Here is a 22,131-nt window from a genome sequence, read left to right on the forward strand (position 1 = left end):
ACATGAGAGCCAAGCAGAAGAGTTCACTTAATGCACCAGGCAGAAGGAAGGAAGTCCCTCAAGTGGCACTACTTAAGAAACAACACCCTCCCTCAAGCCAGGGGCAGCCATGGGGAATGGGAAGAGAATCAAGAAGCCAAAGCCAAAGCTTCCTGTGAGCCAGTCAATATGTGGGCTGAGGGACAAGAGAAACTGGCTCCCCCAGCCCAGCAACTGGCTGATTCAGAGGAACTCAGGTGGAGATGACAGCAACTGAAGTAAACAAATAAATCTTACTGCTAGTATTGTTTGATTGACTTTGCAGGCCTAAAGCTGGTAGTCTGAAAATCTATTTGGAGGATCATAATATATATTACAGCAAATGTGGGGGGTTTCCTTCTGCCTTTTTTTGAAATCCAATGTTTTGTTCCATTTTACTGGTTTTATTCCTCTATTTGGTAACCTGAGCAAGTATTTTGAAGATAATAATATGCAATATAACAACCATTGTTAAATTCCTATCATCTTATTTTGAAAACCTGTATAGCTATCGTTGTATTTTGTTATTGTTGTGTCATTTTACTTTTGCTGTTATTGTTTTGGTTTATTTCTTGACTTTTCTGGGTTTTTTTATTTTCTCTTAAAAAAAGAAATGATAAAAAATCTTATTTTTACAGTGGTATCTCAGTTCATGAGCTTAACTTATTACACGATTCGGGGGGTGAGGGCTATGATCATGTTCATAACATGATGTAGATTTTACCACAGCAGCAAAATTTTGCAAAAGCCTGTTTGTGAATCAAATTTTCACACACAAAAAAAAGTGTTTGTGAACTGAGGAGTTACAGTATAGTCTTTGGTTTTTGTTTTGTTTTTATGAGACAGTCTAACCAGATTTCCCAGTCAGGCCTCCAGCTGTGAGTTAAGTGATCCTCCCATCTCCACCTCTCAAGTAGGTGACTAGAGGCATGTGCCACCACACATGGCCGAAAGCATTATGTTAGAAAAATGTTACGTAGAAGGTGGAATGAATACATTACTGTGAGTTAGTTCATGAGGACCAACAGGGAGGACCATTATAGAGACAGAGAACAGGCAGCATATATACATACATAGGCATTTCAAATTTAAGAATTCACATGACTTAGAACTGACTAGATTTAGGAAATAAAGGAATAGGAATGTTACACACAGTACAGTCTGTAAGATGGGAGGAAGAATGAGTCAGAAATGAAGGCATGGGCTTGAAGAGCTCTTTGGGAAAGAGATCACAAGTGACACTTATAATAAGACAGGGACACCAGAGATGTCCTTCAGGAAGGCAGCAATGGAATCAACAGAAGGCAGCAGGAAATATGGTTTGGGGAGTAAAAGAAACAAAATAAATCCAGAAAAAATGGTAAGTTCAAAGAAGTTAGCAAATAAGAGAATATTTTATTTTTGATGATACGATATTGAAATTTAAAAAAACCTGCTGTTCCTTTAATAACATACCTTATTTACTTCCTGCGTTAATGCCTGAACTGAATATATGTTCAGACTTCCATTTTCCATAATAGATGTGATGTACCTTCCATGTGGGCTGATTACAGATGAGCTAATTCCTTCATCAAGGCTCCCAATTTCAAAGACAAGTTTACAAGTTTGTATGTTGACGAATCTCATAATACCTTCTTGACTGAGCACACCAAGAACCTAAAGGTAGAGAGAAATGAATTCTTAAAAGCATCTGAAAGTTGAATGTGTGAAAGTCAAACTATACATATATAGTATACATATAGTACTATACATATGTGTATAGTACATATAGTACTATATTCATATAGTATACATATATAATATGTGTGTGAGACATACAAATTTGGGGGAGGCAGCTAAAGGGAATTCTATTCTCTGTGAGATAACATAAATTTTAAAGCAAGTATGGTAAGTATGTTGATTTGCCCTGTTCAGGCTAACTCTAACCAGAACCAGTAAAGAACAAATCCTGGGGCACTACAGAAAAGTGACCTAAGAACATTCCCTTTCCCAGGCAAGGCAAATTCACTGACAAGGTACACATGGGACACAGATAACCAGACAGTTGTTAATGTTTACCTTGACACTGATTGTCAAAAGCAAGGCAGGTGTAGGGTTTGCTCTTCTCTCCCTGATACCCACATACAAACTTGTGTGGCTCTGGTGAAGTACCCCTTTCTGCCTGTCTTCAGCTACTGTAACTAATATTTGCACAGTAGAGGACAATTCTGGGTTACCAGGACAATAGAGGGGCAAGGGGGAAGCTAGCCTTTTAAGGGAACAAAAATTAAGTTTAACTCATATTATTTGAAAAATTAAAAGTCTGAAAAAAAAGATGAAGAGCTAGATGTGGTGGTCCATGCGAGTAATCCCAGCACTCAGGAGGCTGAGGCAGGAGGATCACTGTGAGTTCGAGGCTAGCATGGGCTATGAAGTAAGTTCAAGGCCAGCCTGAACTGCATGGTAAAACCTTGTCTCAAAAAGACAAAAAAAGATGTAGAAAATAAAGCCTCTTCTCAATGACAGTGGCTGCAGGCCGTACCACTGTTACAGCTTGTGTCTGGCCTCATGCAGTCATCCGTGGGGTGGGGCTTTTGGAGGTGGCTGGATCTGGAGTGCAGGATGCTGGGATTGAGGCTGTGTAATTACTCAAATCAGCCCACTGATTGGTTTGGCAAGGTCTGGGCAGGATTAAGGGTACCCTACCCTGGACGGGAATGCCGTCCACTTCCAGAGTAAACTGGTAAGACACAAAGGACAGAAGAGGGGTCTGGAGTCCCCTGCTGCTTGCCATCCTCTGCCTGCCATGACCGCTTCTCCTCTGTGATGCCCCTGTCTTGCTACCTGCCTTGGCACCAGCCAGTTATGGACTGATCCCTCTATAAGCTCCGAGCCAAATACACCTCTCCTCCTTTTGTTGGGTATTTTGTCTTAGCCATGAGAAAAGGAAAGGGCAGTTTTGAATACCTTTTCTTCTGCTGATCAGCTAGGAAGAACAAATCCCTACCCTGTTCAGTTGATACGATCCCTTGGCAAGACATTATGCAAATTCAGATGCATAGGACCTTTATGTCACCATCTCTACTCTGGAATTTTGTTCTATAAATAAGATGTGTAAAATGGCATTTGCAAAAAGTTATTCAGTGCTGAGCTAATTATAATAGAAAAAGACTAAAAATAAGTTTAAATGCCAAATAACAGAAGACTTGCTAAAAACAAAACAAAAAAATTATGAAACATTACTTAGCTATAAATAGGAGCTCTGTACTGATATAGAATAATCCCCAAATTAAGTGTAAAAAAGGTACAAAGCTGTATAAAAATGATGGGAAACAATCCTACACATAAGATACTGATTATGAGGCAGGGGCTATGAAAAACTAAACAAAGGAGGGGCAGAGGTTCTGCAATTTACCACTATACGCCTTCTTGTACATTTTACATTGTAACCAAGATAATCTATAGCCTATTCAAAAACAAAACCTATGGCACATACAAGCACATTTTATGCATATATCTACAAGAAAATATGGCCAATGTTTAAATGTTTTAAAATCTATTACAGTAAAAAATGCATTTTAAAGGGTATAAATGGCAATGTGTCTTCTGTTGTAACTGTCAATTACACCTCACAAGACATGTATCTTGTTAAGTGTAAGCACCATGTCAGTCGATTTAAAATAAGAATGTTAAGGTAATTATCTATTAGTAATATAAGGAACAAAAGATTCCAGTTTCTTGACAAAAATAATGCAGTTGCAGTTCACGTTTTTATTAGGGCATAACTTAAATAAGAGCTAACACAGTTCAGAAACTGATGTGCTCTTTAAGTACATCCCACATTTCTGTTACTAACCTGATTAGAACCAGCATCAAAACTGTCAGGAAGAAATTCCAGATGTCGAATGGCTCTAACCTTAGTAGGCATTTGGATAATCCTGAAAAGCTGTGTAGCTTCTAAGCACCATAAATGAAGGTGGTTTGATTTGCCTCCAGCAGCCAGGATTCGGCCATCTCTATATAATAAAAAAGTAAGAAAGTAAGATTAGTTCAGTTGTTTACAGGAGTACTGGCCAGTAATGCCTGCTCCAATGACAGAAATATTCTGTATCTATATGACAAATATAGGCACCACTAGCCACACGTGATCACTGAACTCTTGAAACATGGCCAGTGTTACTGAGAAAATTAAATTCTTATTTTTATTAAATAGCCACACATAGCTAATGGCTATCATATACAGGACAGCTCAGGCTATTTATTTATTTATTTAAACCTACTGTGTTAAAGCATCAGGTTTAATACCAGTTTAACAAATACTTGTCTGATGGTTTTATTAGGGAGTTACAGTAACATTTAGATTCCAAAGCATAATCTCGATGTCATCATTATCCAATCTTCTATATTTCATATATGACTATACTGAATTAGTTTTAAAAAAGAAGGCAAACTTTTCCTGTCTCTGGAAAGCTACTTGATAAGGTACACAAAGAGTAAGTTACATTGGCCTGCAAGATTGTTGCTTGTTTTTTCAACAAGGATTTATAGTGTCTAGTATAAGCCAGCTTTCATTCCAGGATCCAGGGAGAGGAATGAATAAGTCAGGTAAGAATGAAGAAGTTAGGTAATCCTCTCACTGGAATTTCTGTTTGGAGGAACGTGAAAAACCAAATGGACGTTATGGTCCCAGCTTGTGACAAATCTGCATAGCACTATAAAAGCAGGTGATGAAAGCCGGAAAAAGATCCGCTACTACCTGAATGTTATGAGTGGGCCAATCATAGGATGATTTGGAGGAAAAATTCCAATCTGGTCAATTCCAGATTGGCCAGTACAAGGATTGCAAAGAAGTGATGTTAGTATATTAGGTAAGGTAAGAAGAGGACTCAAGGATGACAGAGCAGCTTAAGGGAAAGGAGGTGAGATAAAGAGGGAACCCAAGAAGGTGACAGAAGGCTTCAGAGTATTTGCTAGGGCTAAGGGTTTCATGTGGAGTGTAGGAAAGCCTTCCAAGGCTGTCAACAGAAAAGTGATGTGGCCTGGCTCACTGATTTACAATGACCTCTCTAACTGCAGGGCAGGGACTGATTCTAGTAAGAGGGAAAGGAAACCAAGGAAGAGACTAGTAAGAGTAGTCTGATAGGTATTAGGTTTGCTTGTACCAAGCTAAGATCTGTGCCAAGGGACAAAGAATCGCCCAATGTAATACGTGGTCTGGTAGAGTTGACAGGATTTATTGATGACTTAGAATGATGAGAAATCACTATCCTGCTTTATAACTGCTTCCACTGAAAAGGCCTAGAAAAAAATTATCAGCTCAATCACAATAAGCAGCCCTAGCCTCACACTAAGATCTTGAAACACCATTTTCCACTAAATTGAGCCTACACTCTTTAGAGAAATGGCTAATTTCAGGCTTGAGGGAGCAAACGTGTATGGGGTTATATGAGGTACCCTAAGAACATCTAGTCATACCAGAAATCAAGAAAGCTATCAAGACAACTGAGGTGTATGAAAAGAATTCAAAAGGGAATTTGCAGAGAATTCCACTGGTCAATGTTGAGAATGGAGACACACTAAGAACATTAGCTGCAATGAATGAAAACTTGCCAATGTGTTAAATCATGTGTTTACAAAATTTAAAGATGAAAAACTTCAAGACCATCTTTGTAAGATGCCAATAAACTAATTCATTCCTTTGAAAACTGGTTTAAGGTTAAAAAAAAGTAGGGGGGGGATAATCAAGCATTTATTCTCTTTTACTGTATAAAATGTGTATCAAAGTAACCAAAGAATTGATGAAAGTTTATTTCCACACAAGGTTTCTAAATAATAAGTGACAAAGGAACGACAGAATTAGAACTCGTTAGTAAGTGAAAAAGTGACAGAATAGCACTACCACAGGAAGCCTCTCACGCAACACTGGGTACCTGGGTAATGAGCATCAGTGCCACTCAAATAAAAGAGAAACTGCTTTTGGTTGCTCCTGATCAAAATACACAACCCACTTATTTTCTTGCTCTTGATTCAAATCAAGCCTCCAGTTTTCAGGAAATATAAATTTAACCAGTGTACAGGAAACATAAATGACAGAATTGCACTAAATACTACCACAGGCTCACAGAAAAGTTCAGAAACAAAACCCCGCAGAAGAGTTATCACTTAAAACTACAAGAAAAAAGTTTAAAAGGAGGAAAAAGCCACAGAACACAATGTGGGAACTTTGTTTTACTCTTGATTTGAATAACTGTCATTAAAAAGTATTACACAAATTGGGTAAATTTTAACAATGACTATATATAACAAAATTAAATGGTAATTTTTTTGTGTATGTGTCTTTTTGAGGCAGGGTCTCACTATGCTGTTCAAGCTGGCTTTGGGCTCACTTTGTAGCCTAGGCTGGTCTCGAACTCGCAACGATCCTCCTGCCTCAGATTCCCAAGTGCTAGGATTAAATTCTAATTTTTTAAAACAATGGTAACAACAACTATGATTATGTTTTAAAAAGAGCCCTTATTTTTTTAAGAGACATATACTGAAATGCTGATAGGTGAAATACTATGCTTAAGCTTTTCTCCAAAACAATACACAAAAGAAACACATAATTAAGATAAAAATGGGAGTGGCCATTACTTGACATCACTGTAGATGATAAGATAGGTTCATGTACTTTTCTATTTTTGTGTATATCTCTAATTTTACACAGTAAAGTAAAAACAAAAACAAAGTCTGCAAACTACATTTAAATTTGAAGGAAATGTTTTTATATGATAAAACGATATGAAATGAAACTTTGTAATTTTTTATCAAGAGTTAAATTTCTCAATTCCCAGTGTCTTAAACTATACATTACCTGGTCACAGCAAATACCTTGTATAATATACTAGAGCTTTCAGGTGGAGCTGGCAGTTGATATTTACAATAAAGAGTATCACACTCCCAGGCAAAGATGGAATTATCTTTAAAACAGCTGAGAATGGTGTTACTTAAAGGTAGGAAGAAAACCTAAAGAGAAAGATAAAATTATTTTTCTACATAAGCTTCAGATAGATCTTTTAAGATTTAAAATTATACAAGCAATCAATTATTCTTTTTAAAAATGACCTTAAGCCACAAAAATATGCACTTATAATATATGAAGAGTAAAATACGATTTCATAAACCATAGCAAAGTAAAAGGAAATTGTAAACCCTTTCAAATTAAAAAAAATAGGTGACTATGACTAGGTAATTTAAAAATCTAAGTAATAATTTAAACTTTTTCACTTTACATTAAAAAATCTGTGGGAAAATGAGATGGCATTTTAAATATCAAACTTGTTTAAAGTTAATGACATCATACATACACAAATTACATATTTGTATGTGTACATGCACTAACATACGTGTTTACGAACTAACCACCCAACCATCTGCCTCCTCACCATCTCTGTGGCCTCAGAGCACAGCGTGACACGACTGCACTGCGCAGGTGGAGCCCAACCCACCGCTCACAGGTCTGTGGCCACGCTCTTGTGAACACAGCCACTGCACTGTCAGATGCATAAAGCAGACAGCATAAGGTAACGTGTAGTACACAACACCTAATAATGAGGCTTCTGTGTATACATTTAACTTTTTGTTTCTTTAGACTAAGTTCCTCTTCCTTTAAAAAAATACTTTGTTACACTGCCAACAGTCTTAAATATCTTTTTGTCCAGTACTTTGATCAAGCGAGAGGCCGTATCAGGTGACTGACCCATGTCATCTAGGTTTGTGATAGTGCACTCTCAAAGCAACAAAACTGCCTCACATACTTCCTAGATGTTGTCATTCACCAACACACAACTGCACACTGATATAAACACTGCAGTTAATTACTAATAAATGTTAAAAAGAGGCCAGGAATTTAGCACAGTGATATAAGTACCTGCCCGGCAAGTACAAGGTTGTGAGTTCAAGTCCCAAAACAAAGAATATAAATATTAAAAAGCATCAAACATCACCAGGCAAAACTGTAAGCCCACTATTTGAGAGGCTGAGGCAGAGACATCAAGTTCAAGGCCAGCCTAGGCAACTCAGTTAAACCCTGTCTCAGATAGAACAATAAAAAGGGTAAGGGATATGTGTAGCTCAGTGAGCCTTGAATTCTATCCTATACATTATTAAAAAAAAAAAAAAAACTATGTTGTTGAAGGTACAGGTAAAGGATGCTGTCATATACTGCTGCTAGGAATAAAAGTATTATGCCATATGTATGTCTCAATGAGCTTAAAAATATACTATATCTTTGTAGAACAAGTCAATTTACTTCTAAGGATTAGTCCTTTGGGAATAACTGGCAAGTGCATTCATTTATTCAATCATTCATTCATTTATTGACAGGAACAAGGTCTCACTATGCAGTCCAGGCTGGCCTTGACCTCACTGTTATAGCCCAGGCTGGCCTGGAACTTGAGATCCTCCAAGCTCAGCTTCTCAAGTGCTGGGATTACAGGGGTATGCCACCATGCTCCATGGCAAGTATTTTAAAATAAATAAACACTACTTATGAAGGAAAAACTGAAATACATACATATTAGATACAATTTATTTAAAAGAAAAACAGTAAAATTCATTGATAGAGTTGAAAACATAACTTTTATCTTCTAATTTCTCTTTCTCTTTCAATAAGCACTAAACACTGCTTCTTTTTAATTAAAGTTCTACGTGAAATGGATCAACATTTTCTCATAAAAGCTTCACTTGCCTCAAATGTAATTCTGTGAATGCCTGTGGACAAAACATACACATGCACAATGTGCCAAGGAACACAGTGGATAATTAAAACTATGCAACATTAACACCAATAGGACACAGTAAAAATCCTAAACTATACAAGATACTCGTAGATCAGGTAAGAACGTGAGGGAGACCCTCACTTTTCCAAAGACAATCTCTGGTGCAGACTGAGCGTCCTCTACAAGTCGGGCTTTGGGACTAACTGGATCATGAGCATGTCACAGCCAGTTGCTCCTGCCAGGGCCTGGTGGAGGTGAGTTACTAGGGAGATGACTTGGAAGGGTTCTCTCCCCGTCCAGCCCTTTGCTTCCTGGCCACCATTGCATGAGCAGTGTTCCTATGCCAGTGCTTTTCTACCATACCTCTTCTGCCCTGAAGCCTACCAACCATAAACTAAAACTTCTGAGATTGTGAGCCAAAATAAACATCTACTCCTTTAAGTTACAGATGTCAGGTCCTGTGCCTCACTGTGAGGAATGACCAGGGCCTGTGGTAACAGTCACTATGTTAGGGAGGTTTGTAATATATATACATATTTTTTAAAGCCAGTCAAATTTAGCAGTGGGGGTGGTGGTGGTGGTATACGAACTTTAGTGACACTAATGTTAATAAGTTCTGATAACCCACTGCCATCGGACCAGCCGGAGGTTTGTAATATTAAAGTCTTAATATTTTTTTTTTTTTGTCTTTTTCCTTTTTATCGGTACTGGGGATCGAACTCACGACTGCCTGCTTGTAAGGCAGGTGCTTATGCCGCTGAGCTAAACCCTCAGCCCAATATTAAAGTCTTAAAGAGAGAATTCATAATGAATATGCTGCAACCTATAGGAGTGCATTAAAATGCTTTCAAAATTAATGTCAAAAGTGACAAGAAAATTCTTATAATTAGCAGTTATTTTTCTAGAAAAGTTATAAAGCTTATTCCTACTGGGAGAAGCAAGTTTAAAAGTTAATGCACATCAATTGCTATTTTGGGGAATGGCTGTGATAATTATTGCTTGATGATTATTCATTACTAGATTTATGATTGTAACTGCCAGATTTTAATGATTAAAAACTGTTCCTAATGAATCATGTATTATTGCTTACATGGTGGTTTTTTTTTTTTTTTTTTTTTTTTGGGTACTGGGGTTTAAACCTAGGATCTTTGCACTGAGCTACATTCCTTTTTGTATTTCACTTTGAGATAAAATTTTTATTAAATGTTTTTTATACGTGCTAAGTCACTAAAGGCTGGCCTTGACCCTATGAGCCTCCTGTTGGGATTACAGACGTGAGTCACCTCACCCGGGCACAGTATCATCTTACACATAAAATAAAAACTTAGGTGAAACTTCAAAAACACTAATAAAATACTTTCTGTGGGTTGAGTGCATGCAGCTGTAGTTTTTCCCTTAATATGAAAATCCCAAATCTTCTGTTAGTCTATTTTCTGTTGCCATTAACAAACCATCTGATGCTAACAATTTGTTAAGAAAAAAAGTTTACCTAAGTAAACCTCCTCACATCTCAGGAGCTCCAAGAGCACAATGCCTGCTTTTGTTCAGCTCTGGGAGGGCCTTCTGACTACAACACAGCATCATAGTGCTAGTTTGGAGAGACCAGAAGCCACAGGGATTCAGCAGCCAGACTTGCTCTTTCTTTCTTTTTTTTTTTTTAATTATTATTATTTTTTTGTCTTTTTTGAGACGGGGTCTCGCTATGCAGTTCAGGCTGGCCTTGAGCTCACTTTGTAGCCCAGCCTGGTCTCAAACTCCCAGGGATCCCCCCACCCTCAGCCTCCCGAGTGCTGGGATTACAGGCGTGAGCCACCACGCCCGGCCAGACTTGCTCTTTCTACAATACCCTGCACACACACAATCCTTTCCAAGGATGGAGCCCCCAATAAAGGCTCCACCTTGCAAAGTTTCCACCACTTTCTTAGAATGCTGCCACACTGAGAACCAAGCTCCTAGTGTGCATCTTTAAACCATATCCAAACCAAAACCCCACTTAGCAATTCAATTGTTTTAGTTTTGCAGTACTGGGGATCAAACCCAATGAGCTACATTCTCAGCACCCCCCCCCCCCGCCATTTTGAATCAGGGTCTTGCTAAACTACCCAGCTAGACAAATTTACAATCTGTCTCAGCCTTCCTCCTGCTAGGATCAGAGGCATATGCCACCATGACCGGTTTCCGACTGTTTTCAGAGTCATAAACTCTTAACAAAGTTTAACAAGAGTCCAAGATAGTATTAAAAAGTTAAAATCAAAGTGATAATTCCATAAAAATTTAGTGAGTGCACACTAAATACAAAGAGTGAATTAGATTCACTAACACTTTATTCAATGTATTCTGCTATCCATCGCAAACCCCTTCCTATACATACAGGACCACAGTAATCACAAATCTCCTGATTTACTCCAAAACACGCACTGAGAAACTGAATATTCCATCTCAAAAAATCAGCTAAAGAATCAAAATGTACTATTTGAGTCAAGTGTGGTACTGCACATCTGTAATTGTAGCACTGGGGAGGTGGAGGCAGAGGATCAGTGCAAGTTCAATCACCAGCCTGGGCTACAAAGTGAGCTCATGGCCAGTCTGAACTTATAGCAAGACTCCAAAAAACCAAAAACCAAAAACCAAAAAATTCACTAATTTTAAGACTTGTAACTTGTTTACCTAGCAAATAGTATGGCATAATGCAATGATTTTAAGACAAGTTTAGATTCAAACTACAACTCTGTAAGATTTTGGACATGGTTTCCCCTTGTGCAAAAGGAGAAATAATGTCTTTTAGGATTACGTAAGCTGAAATATAACCATATAAAGTCATACTAAGGTACTTACTCTGATACATTACTATGATTGCTACTGCGACACTAAAATCTGTGGAATCTGGGCATGGTGGTACATGACTTTGTAATCCCAGCACTCTGAAAGGCTGAAGCACGAGAATCTCAAGTTTGAGCTTGGCTTGGGCAGAAACTTAATGGAGACTTAAGAAGACTCTGTCTTTAAAACAACAACAAAAGCAAAACCAAAAAACCTTTAAAAGGGCTAAGCATGTAGCTCACTGTGAAGGCCCCAGGTTCAATTCCCATCCCACCCTGCCAAAAAAAGGAAAGAACAAAAAATTGAAGGCAAAGAGGTAGAGTGGTAAATTCTTTAAAGACACTTAAAAAGCAAAGACACATAGTTACTTATGTGGAAACTTTAGGGCCAGATATGTTTCAGCATTTACAATTACTAGCCAGGTGTGGTGGCTCGTGCCTGTAATCCCAGCACTCAGGAGGCTGAGGCAGGAGGATCTTTGCAAGTTTGAGACCAGCATAGGCTACAAAGTGAGCTCAAGGCCAGCCTGAACTGCATACCGAGACCCTGTCTCAAAAAGACACACACAAAAAAAGAATTTAGAATTACTTCACAAATTTCAAAGGTACTCTAATACGACCTGTATTCTATAGTGTCAGATGACCTGGGGCAATAGTTCATATTCAAATATATTAATACTTCAACCTCACGTCAAATTCAGCTCAGATTTTTCCCAAATTAACTAAGGTCACTGGCTAAAAACACTTGTCTTAAATCTGGCCTGGTGGCGCATGCCTATAATCGCACCACTTGGAAGGCTGAGGCAGGACTGCATTGAGTTCAAGCCCAGCGTGAACTACACAGCAACACTGTTTTAAAACCAGAAACAAAAAACTTGGGAGTTCGGAATTGTGAATATAGAATTGTATGCCTAGACAAGGTAGTTCAAAAGAAAAACATCTTACAGCTTTTTAAGAAGTTATCTAATTGCACTGAAAAAATCTCAGATCTTGGTGACAGTAACTCCAATTTTACTAACACTTGTTACACTATAAGCACCATCCTAAGCACTGTGCACAAATCAGTGCAGAAATCAATTCCGAAGTAGGTTTTACTGCTATTTTCACCTGACATGTAAGTAGCTTGTCAGAAAGTTTAACATAAAACCACTCAAATCTTTTAAATTAACTTCTAGTTCATAAGAAATGCAGGGTAGAAATAAGTAAGTTAAACAACAAAGATGAAACAGTAAGACAAATTCAGAATGTGAGGCATTTTCCAAGACAACTCGCCTAATTCTCCAAAAAAATTAATGTCATGGGGAAAAAAAGCGGGACAATTTTTAAGCTGCCATTATAAAAAGAGCTTCACAGCAAAATACTCTTAAAGTTACTTCACTGGGTCTATGTAGCTCCTAAATAAATGAACAAACAAAAAACAAACAAACAAACTCATGTTTTATTTAAAACACAGACTCAAAACCTGGAATAAATATACAAATTTAGAAAAAATTTGACAAATAAAATTTTACTTTAAGATTAAGATTACATTTCTTTCCTATTTTCAACAATATAAGCCAAGAGTAATAATCATCTGGCCTGCCTCCTTTAGCCCACAAGCTAAAAATGTTCTACAGTTTTAAATGGTACATTTTGAACAGTGAAGCAGTTCTGCTGTTATCCTGCAAAGCCTGCTGGTAACTTTCACATCACGGTGCTCTGTTATCTCAGAACAATATACTCATATGCATGCGTCATACTATACACACATTTTCTACATTTAGTTTTATTTTTTTTACCACTAACTTTTGGGGCCTCAGTTTTTAGAATAAAATGTCTAAATGACCAAGCAAGTATTGGCAACTACCCAGTATATACAATTTTAATTTCATGGTAAAAAGAACAGATGGTTTTTGTGCCATAACTCTTGTTTCCATTGTGATTTAAACTCCCAATGCTCTGTTCTTTGGAACTTAAAATTCAATGTAAGAGCTAAAGAAATTAAAGGAAAAGACCTACTAAGAGTAAATCCCTAAGAATAAATTGGCTACAACTTTTATCTCTTTTTAATTATTAAAGGTACACCAAAGAACTCTGGGATTTCAAGGGAAATGACAAAATAAATTTTGGGTTGACATGCATTACTAGCTGTTCATATTAATAACCAGGAAATTAAAAATAATACATGTATAATACAGTCTGAAGCAAAGTAATTAATCCTACGGGAGATTAAGATATGCCTGAAAATAGATAATCAACTAGGAAAAAAATTCTTAAAAGCAAGAGAAATGGGTATTTTTAAAAAGATGTATTTATATAATAGAATATTAATGAGCAATAAAAAGGAACAAACTGCTGATGTATACATAACATAGATAAATTTCAAAACCATGCTGAGTAAAAAAAATCGTACAAAAAACTTTTAAACTGTGTATTACCTGTAATTATGTTGGAAAATACAAAGATATCATCTTCAAACATGGAAACATATGTGATAACCTATAAGTTGGCTGAAAACAACTGAACATGTAGAAAATATAAAATATACATTATAATCATAAATCATTTCAATATCAAAATTCTTGTAGAAAAATGGACTGATGTGTTCAAACCACTTACATGGAATGTAGTCCAAAATGAGAAAAATTTAGCGAAAGTTCAGTTTTGGGCTCATATTACCCCACAATTACTGAAAACAAAAAGAACTGTAAAACTTCTAAGTCTCCTATTATATAAGTAACATATATAAACTCGCCTGTAAATATATCACATACAGAATTATGACTTGATTTGAATAAAGCCAATACTAAACTCACTCATTACTCCTTACAATTACATATACATTAGTTAGTACAATGTATGTACTCAAAAGGCAGCTTACAAATATCTATACCAGACATTTACTTCAAAAATGAGTTTCTGTGTTTATAATTCAGGATATCTCCTCTATTTCTGTGTTTAATAGAAAATACTAGATATCCCATTTTTCCTTTACTTGTACATATTTGTACTACATGAGAAATGTTTAAAGGATTTCACACTCTGAGGTGTAACAGAACACTGTACATTCACAGGAAGTTAATCCAATACGCAGTACTCTTTGTATGATGAATGAAGATGTGTGCATCCCCTTTTTAAAAGTTACAGAACTGTGTTCACTTGAAATACAAAAGAAAGCAAGAGGACTAGAGATACCCCCAAACACACATTGACACGTACTTCTCCACTATGAGTTGCCATGTATGCGTGAAAAGTCACGTGAGAATGAGGACAATGCAGACCCTCCATTTATACGCTCCCTCTGTGTGTGTACGTGTTTTCTAACACGAAAGTCACAAAATGCTTTCCCCAATTATCCACATAGGGTTTTTCTTCAGTATAAATTTCTTCATCTATTTCAGAGCGGAAAAATTCAAGGGTTTGCCACATTAAGTACATACATACGGCTTTACTCCCGAGAATTCTTTCACCATATGTGAATGCTTTGAGAAACATAAAATCTTCCCCTCACTGTTCACAGATGCTCATTCTCTTCATTAATGTAGTGATATCTCTATGTATTAAAAGATTCTTTCAATTTCTTACAAAGATTTGTCTTTTAATCTTTGCGTAAATTATCTTAATTATGTATAAATAATTTCCTTTACATTTTCAAGACTGTGAAAGTTACTAGACACGGAAGGCTTTTGCCCATTGTTCTTTCATAAACTACATGTGTACAGTTTATACATTTTCAAAGAATTTAAATACCTAACTTTTGTACCCTGAGAGAACTTTGATGACTGAAAATGACGGTGCTGACAGCTTTCCCACATTGCTTACACACATAGGGTTCTCCTCAGAGTCAGGTCTTTCAGGTTCAGTGTTTCTGTTGAAAAACTTTCCCATATTGTTTACAGAGACAGGGTTTTTACCCACTGTACTTTTATGTCTTTCACAATGGCTGTGTTTGGTGAAGGCTTTCCAGCCTTACATAGTAAGGTTTTCTCCAATGTGAATTCTTTCATGTCTCTTACAATGAGTCTGTGAGCTAAATGCTGTCCCACAGTGCTTACATACATAGGGTTTCTCCCCAGAGTGAGCTCTTTCATGTCTTTTACACTGACTGTGTGAGATGAAGGCCTTCCCACATTGGTCACATACATACGGTTTCTCTCCAGTGTGAGTTCTTTGATGTATTTTACACCCACTTTGGGATTTAAATGCTTTTCCACATTGGTCACATACATATGGTTTCTCTCTGGTGTGAATTCTTTGATGTATTTTGCATTCACTTTGGGACTTAAAGGCTTTGCCACATTGCTCACATACATATGGTCTCTCTCCAGTGTGAGTTCTTTGATGTATTTTACACCCACTTTGGGATTTAAATGTTTTTCCACATTGGTTACATACATAGGGTTTCTCCCCAGAGTGAGCTCTTTCATGTCTTTTACACTGACTGTGTGTGGTAAAGGCTTTCTCACATTGATTACATACATAGGGTTTCTCTCCAGTGTGAGTTCTTTGATGTATTTTATATTCACTTTGGGATTTAAATGCTTTTCCACATTGGTCACATACATACGGTTTCTCTCCAGTGTGAATTCTTTCATGTGTTTTACAATCCTTGTGTGCACTGAAAGCTTTCCCACACTGGTTACATACATAAGGTTTCTCCCCAGTGTGAGTTCTTTCATGACTTTTACAATCACTATTTCTGTCGAAAGCTTTCCCACACTGGTTACATACATAGGGTTTCTCCCCAGAGTGAGTTCTTTCATGTCTTTTACAATCACTGTGTGTAGTGAAGCCTTTCATACATTGCTTACATACATATAGTTTCTTAAAATTGGGAATTTTTTTGCATTTCCAAAATGAAATGTTATTACTGAGTACTAACACACACTCTCTACTCACGTAGTGATTTTCTACAGTGTTAGTTATTTCATGTATATGAGTATCATGCTGAGAACTAAAACCTTTTTCATATTGTATACAAACAAAGGAATTCACTTCACTGTGATTTCTTTCCCCTATTTGAACACAGTTGGCTTCATTGAAGGCTTTCACATCTTGCTCAAAGAGAAAGAACTTCTCTTTAGTGTTGTTTCCTTCAGCACGCTCAGAGTAGCATTTTAAACTTTCATTATATTCCCAGAGCTTCTCTCCAGGGTTGTTGTTTGCATGCATGTGAAAGCAGTGGATGTCAGTACAGGTTTTCCCATCTTCAGATCCCTCATACTCACATGATTTGAGTTTAGTGTTAGCTATGACGGGAACTTCTGGCAATAATTTACTAATTACGCACTTTCTGGAAACAAATTGTTCATTTGGTTTTGTACTGACTGATTTCATGTTCATATTGATATATGGAATCCAAAATCTCATTTCTTCATGTGGACACTGTAATTTATCTCGTACGCATTTCTTTACTTCTTCTCTTCCTATATTTCTCCTGTATTCTTTGTACTCATGTTCAATTTGCTGTTCATCCCAATTTTTTCCTACAGTCACCATGTTCCTAAAGTTTTCCCACATCACATCTTGATAAAGCTTCTTTTGGGAGGAATTCAGCAATGCCCATTCCTCCGTGGTGAAACTCACAGTCACATCCTCAAAATGCACTGCCTCCATTTTGTGCCTTGAAGGTCTCGCAACTGTCCTCCTCCTAAAGCCTGTAGCCTGCAGATGTCCTAAAGGAAGAAAGTCTAACCAGATGAATGGACTCTTAGCAATGTGTTCAGGATCTGGACTTTGGTGTGGGGAAACAGCACAAAAAAATTTTAAATATTTCAATTTACATGAAGTTTTAGACTAGGCAAAACCAATCTATGGTAAAAAACATCAGGAGTAGTGCTTGCTCAGCAAGGGACATGATGGCAGTTTCTGGGGTGACAGCTAAGGTCTGCACAGGTATATGCATGTGCTGAATTTAAGTGAATACTCAAAACATGCATTTCATTATATATAAATCCTACATAAACAAGTACCAGTAAACCAGTCAATTAAATGTAGGCATAAATATTTACAGTGAAGTACACTGATGTATGCAATTTTTTTTTTTCTTTTTCATTTTTATCGGTACCGGGGATCGAACTCACGACTGCCTGCTTGCAAGGCAGGTGCTTATGCCGCTGAGCGTGCAATTTAAAACACACACATCATACACAAAAAAATAACCAAAGGGAAAGAATGGGTCGATCCGTAACACAGTACCATAACATGTACAGCCCTGAGACCATAGACTGGTACTGGTCTGAGCCTGTTATGGACAAGGCAGCATGACAGGAGGCGAGTGGTGGGCAAGCAAAGGAAGCGCCACCTGTATGAAGCTGCTCCCCTGCCTCTGGAAGCACTACCAACTGACCCTACCTCCTGCCACGTCAGCAGGCATGGGATTCTAACAGTGGTCTGTCAACTGTCCACAGAGGGACATCCCCCCCCAGCCTCCCTGCGGAGGGAGAAACAACTGGTTCCCATTGCCAAGAAGGTAATGGACAGTGCAGTAACGTGTTACTGACAGACTAGAAGGCAGATAAACGTGTTCACCATGAAACTCTTACAAATCTATTGTATGTTTGAAATTGTTCCTATCAAAATTGTGTTAAAATTATAAAAACTATCACCTTGTGAGAATTAAGGTTTTATAGCTATCAGAATAAGAAAGAAAAATAGAAAAAAAGCTCAGTAAGTTATAAACTGCAGTCCCAGGCAATACCATTAATCATGTCCACCCTTTACTTTGCCTGTTACTGAGTTATGAAAATACAGCAATAAAGAACTAAATAAATCATTACTCTATCATTTCTAAATCCTGCTGACCAGGTTACGAGCCTGAGAAGCCCAACAAGCCAAGAAATCCTTATCACTCACCTTCTGTATACCCACAGACTGGCGAATATTCAGTTTTCTTTTTCTCTGAAAGGTATCCAAGTCCCACAGCTGTGCTGTATCAGAAGAAGTAGTGATGGCGTATCTCCCTGATGCATGCACAGATATTGAGAATACTGATGATTCATGTCCCCTCATCCAGCTGACCAGCTCCTTGGTAACTGTGGTAAAAGCGAAACTGTTACACAACTAAAACACCTCTCATCTATACATACACTGTACATAAACACTGTATGTTAAGAGAGTAGCTGATGGCTAAGCATCTGTAACAGTTAAGCTTGGCTGTGGGAGCCACACAGGGGACTAGTGGGACACAGTCCAGGGTGCTCCTGGAGGAGGTCAAGGATGCATCTGGCCCTACACCTTTTCCTCTCTAGCATTGTTTCCCTGCTCTGTCTCCTGGGCACCATCAATGAAGTACCCTGCTCCGTTTACACCCTCCTACCATGCTGTTCCTGTCTTGGGGCCAGTTGGCCATGAAATGAATCCCCACAAACCATTAACCAGATTAAGCCTTTTGTTTTTTAAATTGTGGATGTCAGTTATAACGTGTCCCAGCAAGGGAAATGTGACTAAAATATAGTATCATGAGGCATTTTCATTAACATCTACTATGGGACATGTTAAAAACACGTATCATGGCAGTCTCAGGAGATGAGGTCTATAAAGAGTTTACAAAGAGCCTCACATGGGACGTTGGGGGGTCTTGGTATTCTCTTGTGAGTAGAAATTTTAAGTACAAAAGTAACATGCCTGGTGAATATATTAAAGAGTGAAACAGATTAAACAAGAAGACTCATTTACATGTTGCTGTAATAATACAGATAGGAAACGAAGGCTTAAACTAAGCAGGGACAATGAAGAAAAGAACAAATTCAAAAGCTGTTAAAAAATGTGAGAGGTCTTACCAATCAAATCAACGTACTGAGATAAATAAAGTGTTAAAATGTCAGGGGTTCTAGTGTAGTTATATAAGCAGGTAGTAACACTGAAGAGGAGTGAAGAGGAACAGATTGAGCAATATAGAAAAAAGATAACAAATTCAATTTTAAAAATTGATTTTGGGAGGTACATCTGTGTGAGTAGAGAAAAAAGTGTGCCTAATAATTAAACATTAGGTAATAAAATTACAAATGACTTATTTTATCCTCATAGTGCAATTTTCTGTGTATTTCCAAATTTTCTACAGAACATATATTTTACTTATATAATCAGAATTCTTTCCCCAGAAGGACTGAAACAAGAATAGTCAGAAAATTAGATATAAGCCTAGGAAACATTACAATGCAAAAGTTAAAACTGAACATACAGGGTTAAGTTTCTTAGCAGTTTCAATAGTGGTTTCCAAACAGCAGTCAAAAGACTGGCATCAATTTTTCATTGGTCTTCAGAGAAATGAGAAAAATAAGGACAGTGTAGTGAATTTTTCATGAAGCTAAATTTAAAGCACTACTCTTTAGCATACACTTCTCCAACTTTATTTCTTAAAACAAGAGAAAAAATTCCTTGTTTTAAGAAATAAAATTATATTGTTTTTCCCAATGTCAATTAACAAAATTTAAAACTGACGCAGTAAGTGAATTACTGTATTTTAGTTGTACTGAAAATCCAAATGTCTAGGAATCACTCAAAGAATCCAGGAGAGACTGTTAATCAATCAGAAAGGAGAACCAACAGAGGTCACAGAATGAAAACTAAAGGCTTATTGAGTAATACGAAGTGTTAAATGCTACTGAAAAGAAGACGACAGATACAGAATTTAAACAGAGATTACTAATGACAACGAAGACAGAAGTCTCAGTGCAATCAGAACCCATCAGGGAATACAGTGAGGAAGCAAGAGTTGGTAGGGAAGGGAAAGGAAAAGGCAAACTGAGTAGGAAGGTGGAAACAGCATCTAAGCAAGGAGGGTTACTGGGAAAAAGGTTAGTGAAACAGAAGAAAAAAGAAAGCAAGAAATAGTGTAACCTAAGAAAAGCAGTCATAATTGAGTATAAAGATACCTTTAGAATTTTTGTCAGAGTAGTATTTTTAATACCAAAAACTGAAAACAAGTTTAGAAGTCCAACAGGCAACAGATAAAGTAAGTGTGGTACTATAAGCATCTACATGGTAGAATGTTACATATTTCTCTACGCTAAACTATATGAATTTTAGGAGGTAAATGATTCTATAAAACAATTTAGATAGGGGGCTGGATATTTAGCTCAGCGGCATAAGCGCCTGCATTGCAAGCGTGTGGTCATGAGTTCGATCCCTGGTACCGATAAAAAAAAACCCCAAAAACAACAATTTAGATAGGGATAACTATATATTTATTAGATTACTTAAAAGTACATTCACAGAAAACAGAGCAGAACAGAGCCCTGTCATATTCTCTGGGCATTATTAAAGGATGACTGCTTTTTCTTCTTGTGTATACAGAGCACAGGACAGTTATTAAAAGGGGGGAGTCTAGGTGGGAATTCTCATTCCACGGCTTACAACTGTAGAGACTTGGTTAAGTTAACCTCTGTGCCTCAGTCTTTTCATAAACAAGTATTAATAGTATCTATCTTGGTGGGGTATTATGAGTAAAATCAATTAATATGTATAAAGGCATACAATAGTTTCCAGCAAAGAACATGCTAAATGTTTGTTGTCTGTCTGTTTATTTTAAGATAATGGGAATTGAACCCATGGCTTTCCCATTCAGCTTCAACCCAACTCCTTTACTTATGTTTTTATTTTGAGACAAGGTCTTACCAAGTTACTAAATTGCCTAATCTGGATCAAACTCCTGCCTCCGACTCCCAGAGTGCTGGGATACACCCACATCACTATCACTATTATTGTTATTTTTTTTTATGTATCTCTTTAATTATTATAACACCAATTACTTTAATAAGAAAAAATACATTAGAAATCTCTCTTGTTTTTATGGTAAAAAGAAGAAGCTCTACAATTTGAATTCAAAAATATGTGGTATAACATACACAGGTATGAATTTTGCATGTGCAAGTACACAGTGCTGAGGACTGAACCCATGGCCTCACAGACAGCAGGCAAGCACTCACCACTGAGCTACAGCCCCAACCCCATAGGTTTTACATACATAGTTTTAAAATCTACCTTGTATAGCAAAGAATCTCCCTTCCAAAAGAGGTCTGACTTTTGTCCAGACTCCTAGAGGTTACCTCCCACGTGATAAGAGTATCCATGTTATTCATGATGAGTCCCTGAGACCACACAGAGATATGTTATGAAGCCTCAGAGTGGGAGCTGGCAATGACAGGAAAACCATCCATGCAATTAGTAGATATTACCACCCTAATCTCTTGGGAGAGAGGTAAGGCCGGAAACAATTTAAACACACAGGCAATAATTTAATCAACTGTGTGTATGTAATGGACCCGCTATATACCTCTCAACACAGAAACTGTGATGAACTCTCTGGGTCAGCAGTACTTGGTGTACCGAGTGTACTGCTGCACGTTGATATAACATAATCTTGAGGACAAAGGAAACTTCCTAGATTCTACCCTGTGCATCTTTTCCTTTGCTGGCTTTAATTTGTGTCCTTGTGCTCTATTAAGATTGTAATCACAAGTACAATCCTTTGCTAAGTTCTGTGAGTCATTCTAGTGAATTACTGGACCTGAGGGTAGCTGGAGAACCCTGAATTGGTAAGCAGCCAAGCCGAGGTGAGCTTGGGGCTGTCTGAG

General features: G+C 37.3%; 1 protein-coding gene across 2 annotated transcripts in view; it reads right to left on the minus strand.

The window, feature by feature from the left end:
• Positions 1-22,131, minus strand: part of Tbc1d31 (TBC1 domain family member 31) — an 87,050-nt gene that overhangs the window by 42,726 nt on the left and 22,193 nt on the right. For both annotated transcript variants that reach the window (XM_013149972.3, XM_013149973.2), the window contains 4 exons: positions 18,410-18,588; positions 6,851-7,002; positions 3,854-4,013; positions 1,474-1,674 (listed from right to left, as the gene is read on the minus strand). In XM_013149972.3, the coding sequence (XP_013005426.2) occupies positions 1,474-1,674; positions 3,854-4,013; positions 6,851-7,002; positions 18,410-18,588 (692 nt within the window). The remainder of the gene's footprint in view (positions 1-1,473; positions 1,675-3,853; positions 4,014-6,850; positions 7,003-18,409; positions 18,589-22,131) is intronic.

This window comes from Cavia porcellus, unplaced genomic scaffold, assembly GCF_034190915.1.
Source record: "Cavia porcellus strain 051 isolate PalLab524CR breed Dunkin Hartley unplaced genomic scaffold, mCavPor4.1 scaffold_19, whole genome shotgun sequence".
Taxonomy (NCBI): Eukaryota; Metazoa; Chordata; class Mammalia; order Rodentia; family Caviidae; genus Cavia; species Cavia porcellus.